A 15,540-nucleotide genomic window follows, 5' to 3' on the forward strand; every position below is an offset into this window, starting at 1 on the left:
TAAGCTTTTTCCTGAATCAAAGCCCAAATGGCTTTGCCCCTGCTCTCTCCACGGGAGCAGGAGCAGCAGGAACGCACCTTGGTGAGCTCCTGGGCGTTGGCCAGGTTGTCCACGGCGATGGCCAAGAAGACGTTCAGCAGAGTATCTGAGAGCAGCTAAGGATGCACAAGCCGTGTGTTAAGGACATGTGTATCTGCAGCTCCCAAGGAGCCCAGCCAAAGGCACCAACTCCTCACCCACCCCACCGCCCTCAGGGCGCCTCCCCACGGCTCCTGCGCTGCCTCTGGGACACCCACAGGGGTGTGGTGGGGGTCCCTCAGCTGGGAGGGGAAGGATGTTCCTATGAGGAATGTTTGAAGGAGCTGGGGGTGTTTAGCCTGGAGAAAAGCAGGCTCAGAGGTGCCCTTATTGCTCTCTACAGCTCCCTGAAGGGAGGCTGCAGACAGGTGGGGTCGGTCTCTCCCACCAGGCAGCACTGACAGAGCCAGAGGATACAGCCTCCAGCTACATCAGGGAAGGGACAGGTTGGATATTAGGAAAAAGTTTTTCACAGAAAGAATAATAAAGCACTGGAATGCTCTTCCCAGGGAGGTGGTGGAATCACCATCTCTGGATGTGTTAATAAAAGCCTGGACACGGCCCCTGGTGCTATGGTCTGGTTGAGGTGTCAGGGCATGGGTTGGACTCGATGATCTTGGAGGTCTCTTCCAACCTCATCATTCTGTGATTCTGTGAAGAAGGGGAGGGGGATGCCCCCAGAGAAGGTGAGGAGGTGGGGTTGTCAGCACGGAAAGCCCAGTGGATACAGTTTCCAAACAAGGTGAGGACGATGAAGTAGATGGAGGACCACATCCCTGAGCGCACGCCTCCCTGGGAGCGGATGCCGTTGTACATCACCTCGTTCCAGTCCTCGCCTGTCAGGATCTGTGGGGACACGAGGCAGCAGCTCTGCCACCTGCACACCTGTGCCACCAGCACGCAGGCACCTCGTACAGGGACCCCTGCAGCACCTGAGGGACATCCCACTGCACACTGAGGAGGATTTAAAGCCTCCTCAGAAGAGTTTTGAAACTCTTCATCTTCTGTAACAGAGCTGGAAGAGTTTCCACCCCCTTCCATCCAGTTTGTTGTGCGGGAGAGGGAGGAAGCAACAGCTGATAGAGGGGAACTTGTTTGGTGTAAGGACCCCCTCCCAGCTATGGGGATGAAACCAGGTGGTGCCAAGTCCCTTTGCTTGAGTCTCCTGGCAGCCCAGCTCCTACCTGAAACACTGTCATGATGGCTGCAGGGAAGGTGTCAAAGTTGGCCGAGGGAGTGCCATCCATGAAGTTAAACCTGCAAAGGGAACCAGGTGAGTGAAACACCAAGGTCACCAAACCCCTGACTGCTGCTGGGCTGTCAGGCCTCTTGTGTTGAGGAGGACCTTTCCCTGCTGTAGAAAAGGTCTCCAGGGCATTTGGTCTCCTGGCTAGAAGAACCCACACAGCCCAAAGGCAGCCCTTGAGCAGGGATTTTTGTGTGGGAGGAGACTGAGGGGGAAGGTACAGCCTTGCTGGCCCCCCGAAGAGGGTGTCATCACTTGGCTTTAGCACCAAGAAACTCCTGTTCTTCAGCCTTGAAATGACATACCTGCCTCCAAACAGCTGCATTCCCAGCAGGGCAAAGACCACAATGAAGAGGAAGAGGAGGAAGAGCAGACTGATAATAGATTTCATGGAGCTCATCAGCGAGACCACTAAATTCCTCAGGGATGCCCAGTACCTAGAAAACAGAGATATTGCTGGAGCACTGCCAGTGATGCTGGAGAGCAGGAGGGACTGGATCTGGGCTGCAGCCACAGTCTGAGGCGGAGGGTAGCAGGCACTGATGGTGGGTACGCACTTGGTTATTTTAAATATCCTCAGGAGACGAAGAGCTCGTAGGACACTGATCCCAAAAGAGGTTCCTGGTCTGAATATAGCCCAAACCACTTCGAAGATGCTCCCCACTGTGACCTGAGAAGCAGACACAGCCACAAGTCAAAGACAGGCTCAGGGAATTTTAACATCCCCAAAGACGAGGCACCCACCACCCCATCCAGGACATGGTGTCCTGGCAGGCTGTCCTGGCAGAAAGTGCTCCCTGCCCGCTGTGAGGGCCATCCTGATCTCCTCCTTGGCACCTTGCATTGCAGGGCCCTGCCAAGCATCCCCCCAACACCCACAGCATCCCTGGGGCCGCTCACCCCGCAGTCGAAGCAGTTGAAGGAAGAATGGAAGTAAAGGCGTGGCCCCATCCCGTACATCTTTAAGGACATCTCCAGAAGGAAGAGCCCAAGGAACAGGAACTCTGCATAGTCTGGAAGACAAAACCCAAGCGTGCTTGAGGCACTGAGCTGCGTGGAGCATGCTGCTTGCACCCATCAGCTGAGCATCCAGCACGCCACAGAGACGGGACAAGTCAAGGACCACGCTGCGTCTCCAAACTCTCAGGGTTTGGGATGAGGGAATCTGTTCTGTGAGGAGCTAAACCGTACGTAACAGAGCATCAGGCCCACGAGTTAATCATTCAGGGAAGAGGCACCAGTGTCCCAGGGGACTGACAGCACCAGACATGGCCAGCACGGAGCAGAGCAGCTCTTTGGCATTAAACCACAGCGGCTGAGGAGCCTACAAAGGCATCAACCACACTGTAGGGGAATATTATCAACCTGGATTAAAATCATTGCATGGCTGGAATTTGGCCAGGGAAACAGAGCCAAACAACCCAGAGCCAGCGAAAAGCCTTTCCAGCTATTTCATGAACATTTAGCAGGCAAGAGCCTAGCTCTTCACCTTTCCCAGAAGATGCTTCTCACCACGACCAGCTGCCACACCATGCTGCAGCATGCTGGGAGCTCGGCAGGCCTGAGCCTACTACTGCAGATTTGGGTAAAGCTGGGCCTTGACAGGGACATTTTCAAGGTGAGGAAGAGTAACATGTCTGAGAAAGCAGCACTGTCCCCACTGCAGCAGCTCAGGAGTGACACATGTGGGGCTGACCATGCTGCTCTGCCCTAGCCCACACGCTGCAGTGCTTCTGAGACCTGACCTTGTGCCCTGGCCCGTGCTGGGCTCAGGGAGGCTCCATAACCAAGAACCTCCAAGCCTGGGATTCCCTCACCATGCTCTGCACAAGGATTTTAACCAGGGTGTTCTACCATGACCAGTCCCAGCCCTGCCAATTTACACCTTTCCAGCAATGGCTTGTGCACATTCACAGGTGGTTCTCCAGCAAGCTTTCCATCACCAGTGCTCACAATTTTGGGATAAACTCTACTGAGACTGGCGGTGTTTCTCACTCATGGCAAACACGTCAGACCTGAAGGGGACAGAGCCAGCACAACTCCTCCGTGTTTGCTCACAAGGCTGAGACAGCCCTCAGTGGCCATGAGGCCAAGGGCAAAGCTGGAGTAAACATCTCTGCACGGCCGTTTGTTATCAACAGCGGATGGAGCTGAGGTTATTCCCCACCCAGCTCCACACCAGCACGACTGCCGCGGGACTCATCCCTCTGTCACTCGAGGCAAGCAGCGAGGGGGGGCTGCCCTCCCACCTACACCAAGCCCAGGCACTCACAGAGGAAGTGGGTGAGCCAGGCTGGCTGGTTGTGATGGACGATGGCCACGCAGGCAGTGTTGAGAGCCACCAGGCTCAGGACGATCCAGTAGAAGACCTGGGATTTGACCATGTGGCGGACGGAGATGCGCAGGAGCCGCTCCTTGTGCCGCAAGTAGGAGGCACCGTCCACCCTGGCCCCTTTGAGGCCAGAGTGACTCGAGGGGTTGCCTGAAGGGAAAAAAAAAATGGGAACAAGGAGCTGGATCCCCCAGCCTCTCCTGTGATATGAGACAGGACATTGCTCGCGGACGTTGCTCTTATGGGGCGCAACTCATCCGGAGAATTTTTATGTGGCAGCAGGAGGTTTGCTGCTAAACTAGCAGAGGTGTCTGCTCTGTGACGCTCTCCACCTGGTGGGTGTGACTCTGGGAACCCAAGCTCCCGACAGAGGTTTGGGGGAAGCAAGCTGCTGACTGCACTGACCCAAGGTTGGATGGAGACGTCTCCTCTGCGCCAGCCTCCGCTCACCCACGGAGGAGATGTCGACACAGTGCTCGTCACCCGACATGGCATCCGTGCGGTTCCGCTTGATGGTGGCTCGCCTGAGCACTGGGAAGGCAAGAGGAACAGCTGCTGGAGTCTCAGTGGCCCTACTCTGCCAGTAGCCAGCCCGTTGGATCAGGAGCTGGTGGTCAGTACTCAGGTCTGGCAGCAGGACGAAGAGACCCAGGTGATGCTAGCCCAGAGCTGTCCCTTGTGTGGGATCAGACACCTCCCAGCCTCCGTGCTCTCTCAGGAGTTACGGTGCCAATCCACCTCCCCTCACCCCTCTCTTGGGCTGCAGACCCCACTGAGGCCTCCCCATCGCAGCTGGAGGGTCTGAGCCTCCAGCTCCAGGCAGGCAGAAGGAAGGGCAGGCAGATTTTAAGGGCATTGCTGGTCTTACCTTCTAAGGCTGAGGTCCCCGAATTTTTGTTCTCTTCAGCCAGCATGACTTCCTCTACGCAAAACACACAGTTCAGCATCAGGAGACAGGGCACTGTCACACGTCACTGCCTGCTACTTAAGAACTTCCCCCAGCCCAGGGGCTGGCTCTACATTGCAAACTCTTACCAAGTGCTGGTTAAGGGCCCAAAAGCAAATTCTGGAGGGTGACAAGTGGCAGCTACCAAACACCGCATCAGAAAGAAGAATTATTTGTGATCAGCCCCTGTCCCTCCACTGCCATTAAGCTCATGAAAGAAGCTGAAAATTGTAGGCAGGTCTGGGGCTCAAGCAACCCAGCCCGGGGCTAAAACTAAGGTCTGGTGCTCAGGACTCATTTGAGGACACCCATCTTTTACAAGCCTGAATTCTGGATGAAAGTGTAAACCTTCCCTTCCCAGAGCTGAATGCACTGGCCTCATTCCTAGGAGGAGCAAGCAAGGACATGGGCTGTGGCAGTTTGGGAACCAACACCCACAGCCTGTCATGCCTGGTGTCAGGAGGAAGCCTGGAACTTCCACCACCCCCAGCCCAGGTCCAGGAGTCCCAAGGTAAGAACCAGCAAATTCATCCCCTCCAGATGGCTCCAGGAGGAGAATTAACTGGAAAACCCTTCTCCCTGCTGACTGCTGGTCTTTCCCACTGCCCACCACTGCAGGGGACTCCAGCAAAGGCCGGGAGAGAGGAAACCACGGCAGAGCACAGCTGACAGCCCTGTTGCTCACAGCCTCCCTGGAGAATCAGCCTGCTTCGTGCACGGAACGTGACAATTTCATGCCACAGAACACGAGGACTCGCCGGAGCTTGGTGACATCCATGCCTGCACCCATGCACTCAACATCACCACGTGAGCAGCTTGGACACTGCTCAGGGATTCCTTTGTGTCCCCACCACCCCACAGGAGCAGCAGCAGTGTGTTGTCCCCCCAGATGTCCCCTGGCCACCATCCTTTACCCGCTTTGTCTATCCACGCCCGGTAGCCGTTCAGCTCCCGCTCGATCTGCTGCTGCCGCCGCAGCTTCATGAAGGCTCGGCGGTTCTCCACGCGCTCTCTCTCTTTGGCAAACTCCCTGGGGAAGGGCAGAAGGAAGGGCTGAGAGCAGGCCCGAGGGGCAGCAGGATGCCCAGGGGGCTGGGGAAGCACGGCACAGAAAGCAGGGACCAGGGTGGTTGCTGGGGATGGGCACGGTGATCCCCGGCCAAAGCATGGCCAGAGGGTGGGTGAATGATCAGGGAGGAGAAAAGTAGCACTGGATGGGTGTGAGCAAACACCCTGCTTGGTTGCTCAGCCCTGCATGCTCCAGCTGGGAGCTGCTGCCACTCAGGGGGGATGATCCCAGTGCCACCCAACTCCAGAGCCAGCTCGGCTTCTGTGTGTCCCTTCAGAGAGTAAAAACTGGGCACTGTGAGGAGGCACGGAGGGGATGGAGGAGGGAAGGTCCTGTCCCTTGCCTCCACCTCCTCCTCTGAACCCCTTTCCAGCCTCTCTTTGGAGTGTTTTCCCAGGACTTGAGACATGGCTGTCCTCCTCTGGATGTCAGGGTCTCACAAGAGCTGTCCAGGTGTGAGGACCAGCACAGAGTCTCCCTGCACCTACAGAACTCCATCCCACGCCCTCAGCCCCTTGCCAGTCCCAGGATGCTCCGAGGGGAGCATGATTACAAAGAGGAAATGGCACTGTTCTCTCTCTGGGAGGAATATCTCTCTCCCCAGAGACCAGCAGCAATCTCAGGCCTCGGAAATATAAAAACTATTCCAAAGAACGGAAAGAGCTGGTCTGTCTGCTGCAGAGAGCGTTCAAGTGCATTACCCCAGCTGAGCTATTACACCCTGATGCTGTGTGGGCTTTGGCATGTGTGTGTGTGTATGTGTGTGTGAGTGTGTTTGTGTGGAAGGCCCGGAATGTTCCCTGCATCTCTTGTTTAAGATCCCCAGACAATTCAAGCGCTTTTCATTCCTCCCCAGGAAGGTGAAGTTTCCTGCCGCTCCGGCATTAAGTGTCAAACGACTCCCCCTCCAGCACTGCCTTTCAGACTGAAATGAGACTTTCTTCCTGGGGCAGGGAAGCGGGGCGGGGAAACAAAAGGCAAGGAAGAGAAAAGCAGCCTAAGTGAAGGGAAGGAGGGTGGGAGGAGATGGGGGAGAGGGAAGGACCTCCCCAGCCAACAGTGAAATGCCCTCGCAGTTTTGGGCATGCACCTCCTTGCTCTAGCTGGAGGAGAGGCAGGAGCGTTTTGGCTGTGCAATCACCCCCCACCGCCCTTTGTTTGGAAATTTGGGATGTCAAGGAATGAGAAAGTGCTGTTTGGAGTCAGAGTTGGAGGGGAAGTTTCCTGTCCTCTGGTCCTCCCAGCTCTGCCCATGATTCCACAGCAGCCGTGGCAGCACTTTTCCCAGACCCCACAGATACCAAATCCTAGAGTGATTTGGGTTGGAAGGGACCTTAAAGACCATCTCATTCCTTGGACAGGGAACACCTTCCACTACCCCAGGTTGCTGAGAGTCCCATCCAACCTGGCCTTGAACATTCCAAGGATGGGGAAGCCACAACTGCTCTGGGCACCCTGTGCCAGGGCCCCACCATCCTACAGGCAAGAATTTGTCCCCAATATCTAATCCAACCCTGCTCTCTGTCAGTGGGTAGCCATTCCCCCTTGTCTTATAACCCCATGGCCTTGCCCAGAGTCCCTCTCCAGCTCTCCTGAAGCCTCTTTAGGCCCTGGAAGGACCTCTAAGGTCTCCCCAGAGCCTTCTCCACTCCAGGCTGACCAACCCCAGCTTGTGGAAGAACTTGGGAAGCTCCTCCTGCTGTGTATCAGCTGGGAACCTGGCCACTCTCTGCTGCCTCCTGCTTGCCCATCCCTCTGTCCTCCAGCTCCTTTTGCTTGCATGGCAAAAGAAACCATCACCCTGTGCCCCCAGTGGAAGCCACCCAGAAGGACCAGCTCAGCCACAAGCCACCTCTTCCTGCAGAGGGGAATGGGGGCATTGGAAAAGGTGCTCATCGAGCAACACTTTCCCCCTTTTCCTGAGGCAGCCCTTTTTGCTCATGGAGCACTAATTTACAGGAGGCTGGTGCCACACACACTCAGGGACAGGGGCTGTGCAGCTGTGGCAGCGTCCCCGAGGGAGCCACTTCCCACTCACTTGATCCCTAATGGAGCTTAATTGCTTTTGTCCATTAGAAGGAGGAAAGGGTGGCAGAAAGGGGAGGGGGGGGATTGAAAAAAGTTAATCTCAACTTAATGAATTATTACATTTCAGAGAGACACGTTCCCGAGCAGGGCAGCAGCGGGGGCTGGTGACATCTGAGAGTGGGTAGGCGATGCTGACAGATCAAGGATTGCTCAGAGCCAATTTGCAGCAGCAAATGGGTAGAGATAATACTGTGTGTGAGTGAGAACAGGGCCAGCCATGGTGACTGACAACGCTTGGGAAGGCTCCAAGTCACAGGCAGGGCAGCCTGGCATCGCCCAGAGAGCGGGCGCTGGCTCCCATTGAAGGGCTCTGCTCCTGCTCTCTCGGGGTTACATCACCAGGCACAGCCAAATTCTGCCCTGCAAAGAGCCCAGGGCGGTGCTGCCCCGTGGGGGCCCTGCAAGGGGGCTCAGAGCCCCCCAGCAGACTGCACAGTCTCCACCAGCAGCACCTCTGCTTGTCCACCAGGGTCTTCTGGCCCCAAATCCTAATGGCTCCAGCTCAAAAACATCCACCCCTGGCAGCCAAGATGCGTGATGCCAGCCTTGTGTCGCTGCAGCCCCTCTCTGCCCTGAAGCCAAAGACCCTCAGAGAGCTCCAGAGGTGACTGCTGAAGGCCCTGGTGGGGTTTGGGATCAATGTGCCATCTCTCCTCCTGCTCCCAAGGGCACCATTCCCCCACAGCCCCTGCTCAGCCTGCTGGGGCAATGGGAGCACCGAGACTTTGCTCCTCCTCTGCCTCCAAATTCTCCTCCACGGCCTTGGCATTTCCCTCACATCTCTGCCCGCATCTCTGCTGCTGGCAGGAGACCCTTGGGCATACCACCATGCTCAGCCACCTTCCTCTCCAGGCCCCCCCAGCCACCCTCACACCAGGAAAGAGATGGTTTTAGCCCAGCTTTATCTGCTCTAAGGACTGGCAAGCCTAGGTCTGGTTTCAAGGAGAACCACTTGTGGAAGCATCCAGCTTGAAAAGGGGTCCCCTCTTGAAAAAACCAAACACAAAACACGAGGAAACAGGAAAAAAACCCCAAACAACAAATTACAAGAAAACCAAGAATGAAAATCAAAAGAAAAGAGTATCAGAGCCACTGCAATCCATTTTTTTCTACATTTTAGATGATTTTTGAGTTCAAAGCAGGTAAATAGAGCCGGTCACATCAATGTTGTGATCTCCATGCTTTGAAACAACAAACCATCTATCTTCAAACCCATCAATTCATCACCCCTTGCCTCTATTATAAAGATTATTCCAGCAAACCTGTTATCAAATCAGCCTTAAAACAGCTTGAGGCAGCAGAAAGGACAGGATGGAACTCGGAGAAATCCTGGATTACACACTGAGGGTGAGGCAGCAGCACCCCTCTGCTATGAAAAAAACCCAAACATAATGGGATGCATAACAAGAGAGGCCATCTGTAAGACATCAGGTAACACTGCTGCTCTCCTCAGCTCTCAGTTCACAGCTCCACTTCAGGTCTGAGCACCACAACCTGAGGAAAAACTGCCTCTGAGCCTGCAGGAGGGCGTCAGGGGTGGTTGTGGGACAGAGCTGCCAACAGACGGTGTGGCAAACACAGCTGAGGCAGCTGCAAGCAGGGGGGATCAGATGGTATTTACCCAAGAGGTGCACAGGAACTGAAGTGAGAGTGTTGAACTGACTGAGCAGTCTGTAACCTGAGCTTAAACAGACGGTGACAGCAGCACTGGCACTGCAGGCTGGGATTACTGCACTGAACCCACGGCAGAGGCAGCAGCAGGGTCTCCAAAAGGCACCAAAACCTCTGCAGGGGTTAGGTGCCTGCTTTGAAGGAGACCACAAGTTTTTTCAGTCAGGGTAATTGCTTGATTTAAGTTCACTTGAAGTGGCAGAGTCAGAGAAGATCGAAGGCCAGGCTGGATGGAGCTCTGAGCAACCTGGTCTGGTTGAAGCATCTGCCCCTGCTCATTGCAAGGGGTTGGACCAGATGGCCTTTAAAGGTCCCTTCTAACCCAAACCTTTCTGTGGTTCCATAACAAAGCTGTTAGCTTCTCAAGGAAGCCTTGTCTGAACTTGAAGGAGAAGGGACCCAAAAAGAAAGGCAAACAGCAGCACCCCATTTCTTGTCCTGCCTGTCCATCAGCTCTGTGCTGGGGCAGGAGCTGTGTGCCACCACGGTGTGACAGAGCTGCAGCGGGAGCACTGCTAAGGAGAGCACATTTATAGAGCACTGGCAGTCACACGAGCTGGGGAAGAGAAAGCTGACAAGCTGTTGGTGACATGGAAGGGTAAAATGGGAAGGAGCTGGGAGATGCCAGCCCTGAGATGACCCATTACATCACTGGCCCAGTTAAGAAGGGGCAGATGCTGACGGGGACCTTCTACCTTGCGGAAAGTGTGTGGTTTGTGAAATCCAGGTGGATTTCTCCAGGGCCAAGTGTGCTGATACCAAACTGAGTGGGGAAATGGAGAATTCAGAAGGGAGAACAATCCTGCAGGAAGACCTGAGCAGGCTGGAAGGGTGGGCTAACAAGAATTTTATGAAGAGAATCTGTGGCTGCCCCATCCCTGGAAGTGTTCAAGGCTGGATGGGGCTTGGAACAACCTGGTCTAGGGAAAGTGTCCCTCTCCATGGCAGGAGGGGTGGAATGAGATTATCTTTACAAGGTCTCTTCCAACCCAGGCCATTCTCTGATTCAAATGTAAGGTCTTGGACATGGGAAAACAAAATCCAGGAGGGCAGCACAGGCTGGGGAGCAGCTCTGTGGAAAGGGACCTGCAGTATGAGTGACAAGTCCAGTACGAGTGAGCAGTGTGCTGCTGCAGCAAAGAAAGCCAGCAGGGTTCTGGGCTGCATCAACCAGGGCAGAGAAGAGATCCATAAACATCCTAGCTGCAGACTCTCAATTTCATCATTTTTCCAAGGGTAACACCGCCAAGGTTTGCATCGCTGTCCCACTGCCCAGAGGGTTCTGTCTGCAATGCTGCACCAAAGGCAGCAACAGCATGCTCAGCCCACGCTGCAAAGGAGCTGCAGAAGGGTGGCAGAGGGTCTGGCAGCCCCAGCAGCCAGGAGCAGAGATGGGAGCTGGAGATTGTGCTTCACTCTTATCAGGCAGGGCTGGCATAAGCAGCGCAGATTCAGTGCTTCAAGAGCCCCGGGCTTTGTTCACAATCACTCCCACTGGCTCATGCAGTGCTGGGAAAATGTCACTCCTCCCTTTCCCTCCTATGCTCCAGTTTTTATCCCCTCTGAAAGCAGAGAACATCTTTATAGTCTCCTTTTGCATGTGACAGCCATCCCCAGATGAAAGGTGTGTGGTCAGTACTGCAAGTGAGATGTAGTACGGAGAGAAAACCCCACTTCGATTTTCAACCTTTCATCACATTAACTTCCCAGGAGCTTCCAGCACTCCAGCCGACACCTTCTTCACCCAACAGCAGTGCCCAGCACCCCCTTGCCACTGTGGAGCTGCTTCTGGAGGAACTAGGCATCTCCAAAGCCATCCACCGGCTCAAATCTCCAGAGCCAAGCGACTGCTGCCATCAACCAGGAGGACAGAAATTACCATAATCTGGAACAAACAACTCCGAAAGCAATCTGCAAGCAAGCACTATCTGCTGAGTGCCTTGTTGAGAGGATCAAAACAGAGCCTTTTCACCCACAGCCCGCAGACCACAGGCAGTCCACGGAGCAGATTTGCGAGGAGGCAGGAATAAGAGCAATTTTGAAGCAGCGGAGACATGCTGGCAAATAATTTGCCAGGAGAAATCAAAGGGGAAAGTCAGCGAGTCATCTTTTTGTTGTGGATTTTTTTTATTTTTTTTTCTCCCTTCTCACCCAGCTGGCTGTAAGAGGAGTCATTATTCCCTCTAAGAGCAGAGGATCCAGCACGGCAGCCACGCACGCCTCTTGTCAGGCAGCTCGTTTGCACGGGGCTTGGAGCCCTTGGCAGAAAGGTGGCCCAGCAGAGCACGGCAGAGAGACATGAATATGGATGCCCACCTGCCTGCTGAATAGAGATGAAGGTCCCCCAAGACTCCTCTGTGCTCAAAGACCATGGTGATGACAAGGAGCTTCCCCATAACCAAGGGACGAGCGTGGCCGTCGCTCATAGTGGTGCTGGGGGGCCTGGGAGGGGCATCACTGTCCCCCCACTCCTCCCTTCAAGAGGGGCCTCAGCCACTGAGTTGCCAAGCACATCTCACAACTCATCCCAGCCACGTCCTGAGATCCCACAACCATTCCAGGAAAGAGCCAACGTGATGCTTCCAGGCTTTGGCGCTCCCGACTCTGTATTTCTCAGGCGCAGAATCACAGAGTCATGCACGGTGGAAAAGCTGAGGATCCTCAAATCCACCGTGTTCACCAGAGTAGAATGTCCCTAAATGTCACATCCAGATGTTTCTTGAACACTTCCAGGGATGGTGACCCCACTACCTCCCTGGGCAGCCTGGTCCAATGGCTGACCATTCTTATGGCAATGAATTTTGTTTCTTGATGTCTTGCTGGGAATTTATGCTCTCTCCACAAGATTTCCTGTGCTTCCTGCATGTCCCCCACTTCTCCTTCCAGGAATCTTTGAGACATTAATCCTCTTCTCAATGTTTTTGGCTTCAAAGCACCAGATCCTGCTGAACTGTGTGGGGTCCAGGTTTTTGTGCGCAGCTGGCAAAAAGAACTCTCTCTCCACTGAAAATGTACACTTGTTCCCTCAACACCCTTATTATTAATTGCTACAAAACTTAATTTTATTCATCGTTTGTTATGCATCCAAATTGGATGGGGAAAAAAATTCAAATTAACTCAAGTGAAAAGATTTCAGAAGATGGTACAGAAGGCTCCTGAAGGAACTGAAGAAAACTCTCTGGAGACTGCGAACGCAGTGCTAACCCAACCTGAAAGAAAGATCTTAAGACAAAGAAATCTTGCCAATTTGATCCTTTAATTATAACATTAGTCGTTTCTTTCAAAGGCTTAGTGTAAGAGCTGGGGGTGGGGGGCAGAAAAGACTTAAAGGGAGAAAAGACTTAACATCACCAGGATGAGTGGAAGCAATTAGGAGGATTTAAATTACTCTCTTGTTTGGTACGAGGCAGATAGATTTCATTTTTCTTGCCATCGTGCTCGACTTCTTGCTCTGCTGTTCGCTTCCAGAGGTCTTCTCCTTGGCTGGCCTGAGGGCCCAGGTCTTCCCAGGCCAGGCAGCATCTCCTTTCACTCTGCACCCACTCTGCTATTTCTGCAGATCAGTGACTATAACAGCTCTGACACCCTGGAAAGGGGCTGGATGCACAGGACTGGGGATGGGGATGGAGTCTCCCAGCTCTCAGCAGAAGGATGATGCTGCAATGAATGGAGGAGGCTGATTGCAAACCAAATTTTTTGCTGCAGAGGCTGTGGAAAGGGAGGTGGGAAACAGTCAAAATGCAGTCTGTTTGGTCCTGAAGCTCTGCAAGAGTCCTCAGGCTGTGGCCACTCCTGCGCATGACACCAGCAGCACAGACAGGGCATTGTGGCTCTTGTCAGATCCAAAGAGCCACACACGCTCAAATTGTTTTGTGTGAGAAACAGCTGAGGGGAAAGACACCCCAAAACTCAACAATTTCACAAAAAAAGGGAGAGCAGGTCTTTGCAAATCTCCAGCACACGCAACGCCTCAGGCCACAAGGCAGCCTCAGGTAGAAAATGGCATTTCAGTGGGTGTTCCATCCTCACTGGCTCCCACTGACTCTCCTCTGCCAGGATTATCTCAGCAGCTCGTGTTGCTTTAAAAGCTGAGCAGTCACATCTCCTTGGGCTCCAGACCTGCTCCCAAAGAGGAACGGGGCCAATTTTTTTATCTTTTCCTGCTTTCAGTCAGAATTAATTGATCCGTAATTGCATCCATAGAGGGGGGAAGTTAATAGACACGGCAGTAAGTGCCAAAGCCACAGCAGAACTGGCTCTCCACAGCAGAACTGGCTCTCCAAGACCCTGCCTGGAGGATCTCCATCTCCCCTTAATAGAGTCTGCACGCAACTCCAGCGCGTGTGCGCCTGTTCGTATTTAGGGAGACAAACTGAGGAGCCTGCCTATGATGAAAATCATTTCTTTTCCTCTCCCACATACTTTGTGCTTAAGGAGCAGATGGATCCAGGCTGTTTACATCACAGAGGTCATGCCTCAGCTTAACAGTTGGGGAACTGACTGTTGGGAGAGATGCTCATCGCAACCAGGAGGCTGCTAAATCTGGGCTCCGGCAAACTTCTGCTGGTGGCAAGTGAAACACACAAATGTCCTCCTTCCCGTTGGGGGCCCACCCCGGCTGTTGGGCTGTTTCCCCAGAGGGAGCCTCTGCTGAGACGAGGCGAGGGCTCAGCAGCAGCTCCTGAGGAGAACCTTGAGGAGAATGCTGGAAATCCCGAGTGGACCTTGTTATCCAGCGATGCAGATGGTGCAGTTTGCAAGAGACGTGGGGCCAGCTTTCTGCAAGGAGGCTCCCAATGGCCATGATTTCAGCTGAGCACGGCCTGGCTTCCCCCAAAGCACTGGTGTAACTGCCAGGGAAAGAATTCCTTTGGTAGAGGTGTTTCTGTGGAGCTCCTTCCCAGAGTGACCAGCTCTTCTCAGTTCAGCGCATCCACAAGTGGGGGTGTCTGGCCAAGCCCTGCCTGTTCATCCAGCTGAGAGCTGGGCAATGGAAAGGTCACACCTCCCATCCCCCAGCAGAGCCAAGTACTCTCTTCCAGCACAAGAGGATTGTGGTGAGCGCTAAGAACAAGAAGAGCTCAGCAAACAGAGCAAGGAGCAGGGCCCTTCCTGCTGCACTCAAGGACACACAGCACTTGTGTGCACAAGCACCTTCTCCTGCCCTCAGGTCCTGCTCCTCCACAGCTCCAGCAGCACCTTTGGATGATTCATCGTGCTGCATCCACTGAGCCACAGAGGCTGTGGCCGTGCCCAGGCAGGGGGACAACCACAGCGGCCGTGCCGTGGAGTGGCAGAGCCCAGCTGGCCACCTGAGCTCACCTCCCTCAGCCCTGCGGGGAGCTGAGCAGTCCTGCTCTACCCTGGCTATCTGCCACGCCACAAGAGCCTCTCTGTTGCCAATTAGGCCACCCACCCACTTGCATCTTTCCCCAGTACAAACCCTACCAGCAGTAAACAAACAGTGGAGATGCCAGCCGCTGCCTGGGAAGAGTCCTAGACCAGTGCATGGGAACGGCTGCCTCGGGCAGCCCCGGTGCAGGGAAGCACCAAGGTGGCCAGGGCATGGCCAGCCGTCCCACCAGCCCCGCTGTGGCCCTCTGGGCAGTGTCTGCTTAGTGTCCCCAAGCTGCTTTCAGCATCACCCCAGCAGCAAAAGCCTGACACAACTTTACGTTGCAATAACGCCGTTCCCATCTTCCTAACTTTCCTTCTGCAGGTTCTTGTAGGAAAGCTTCTGCTTGACATCAAGACCCAGCTGGACTTTGCCCAAATGCCCAAGCTGGATGAGGCGTAAGAAGTACAAATTCCACCCAAGGCTGCTCGGATATCTTCATCACCCCTGAGAATTCCCTCTCTGCAAGGCAAGGTGAGGCCCTTCCTGCAGCCTGTCCCCAGAGCCCCTGGAGGCAGTCAGACCCCAGAGGGAGAGCTGGGAAAATTCAGCCCAGCAACAGATCCCAACCTTCCACTCTAGAAACTCCTGAAACCACCACCATCACACTTCCAGGGACACACAGGAAAGAGACAGAAACGACCAAGGCCATTCTCCACCCGACCCTCGCACCTGAGAGCTTTCCATCTGGCCAAACCAGTGCTACAATGACTTT

General features: G+C 54.3%; 1 protein-coding gene across 1 annotated transcript in view; it reads right to left on the bottom strand.

The window, feature by feature from the left end:
- CACNA1E (calcium voltage-gated channel subunit alpha1 E) overlaps positions 1-15,540 on the bottom strand; it is a 99,648-nt gene that overhangs the window by 42,640 nt on the left and 41,468 nt on the right. The window contains exons 8-17 of the mRNA XM_084210998.1: positions 5,517-5,632; positions 4,525-4,578; positions 4,062-4,187; positions 3,597-3,806; positions 2,225-2,337; positions 1,882-1,994; positions 1,630-1,761; positions 1,263-1,335; positions 807-924; positions 78-145 (exon numbers count right to left, since the gene is read on the bottom strand). Coding sequence (XP_084067124.1) covers positions 78-145; positions 807-924; positions 1,263-1,335; positions 1,630-1,761; positions 1,882-1,994; positions 2,225-2,337; positions 3,597-3,806; positions 4,062-4,187; positions 4,525-4,578; positions 5,517-5,632 — 1,123 coding nt within the window. The remainder of the gene's footprint in view (positions 1-77; positions 146-806; positions 925-1,262; positions 1,336-1,629; positions 1,762-1,881; positions 1,995-2,224; positions 2,338-3,596; positions 3,807-4,061; positions 4,188-4,524; positions 4,579-5,516; positions 5,633-15,540) is intronic.

The sequence above is a fragment of the Fringilla coelebs genome, assembly GCF_963513975.1.
Source record: "Fringilla coelebs genome assembly, chromosome: 9".
Lineage (NCBI taxonomy): Eukaryota > Metazoa > Chordata > Aves > Passeriformes > Fringillidae > Fringilla > Fringilla coelebs.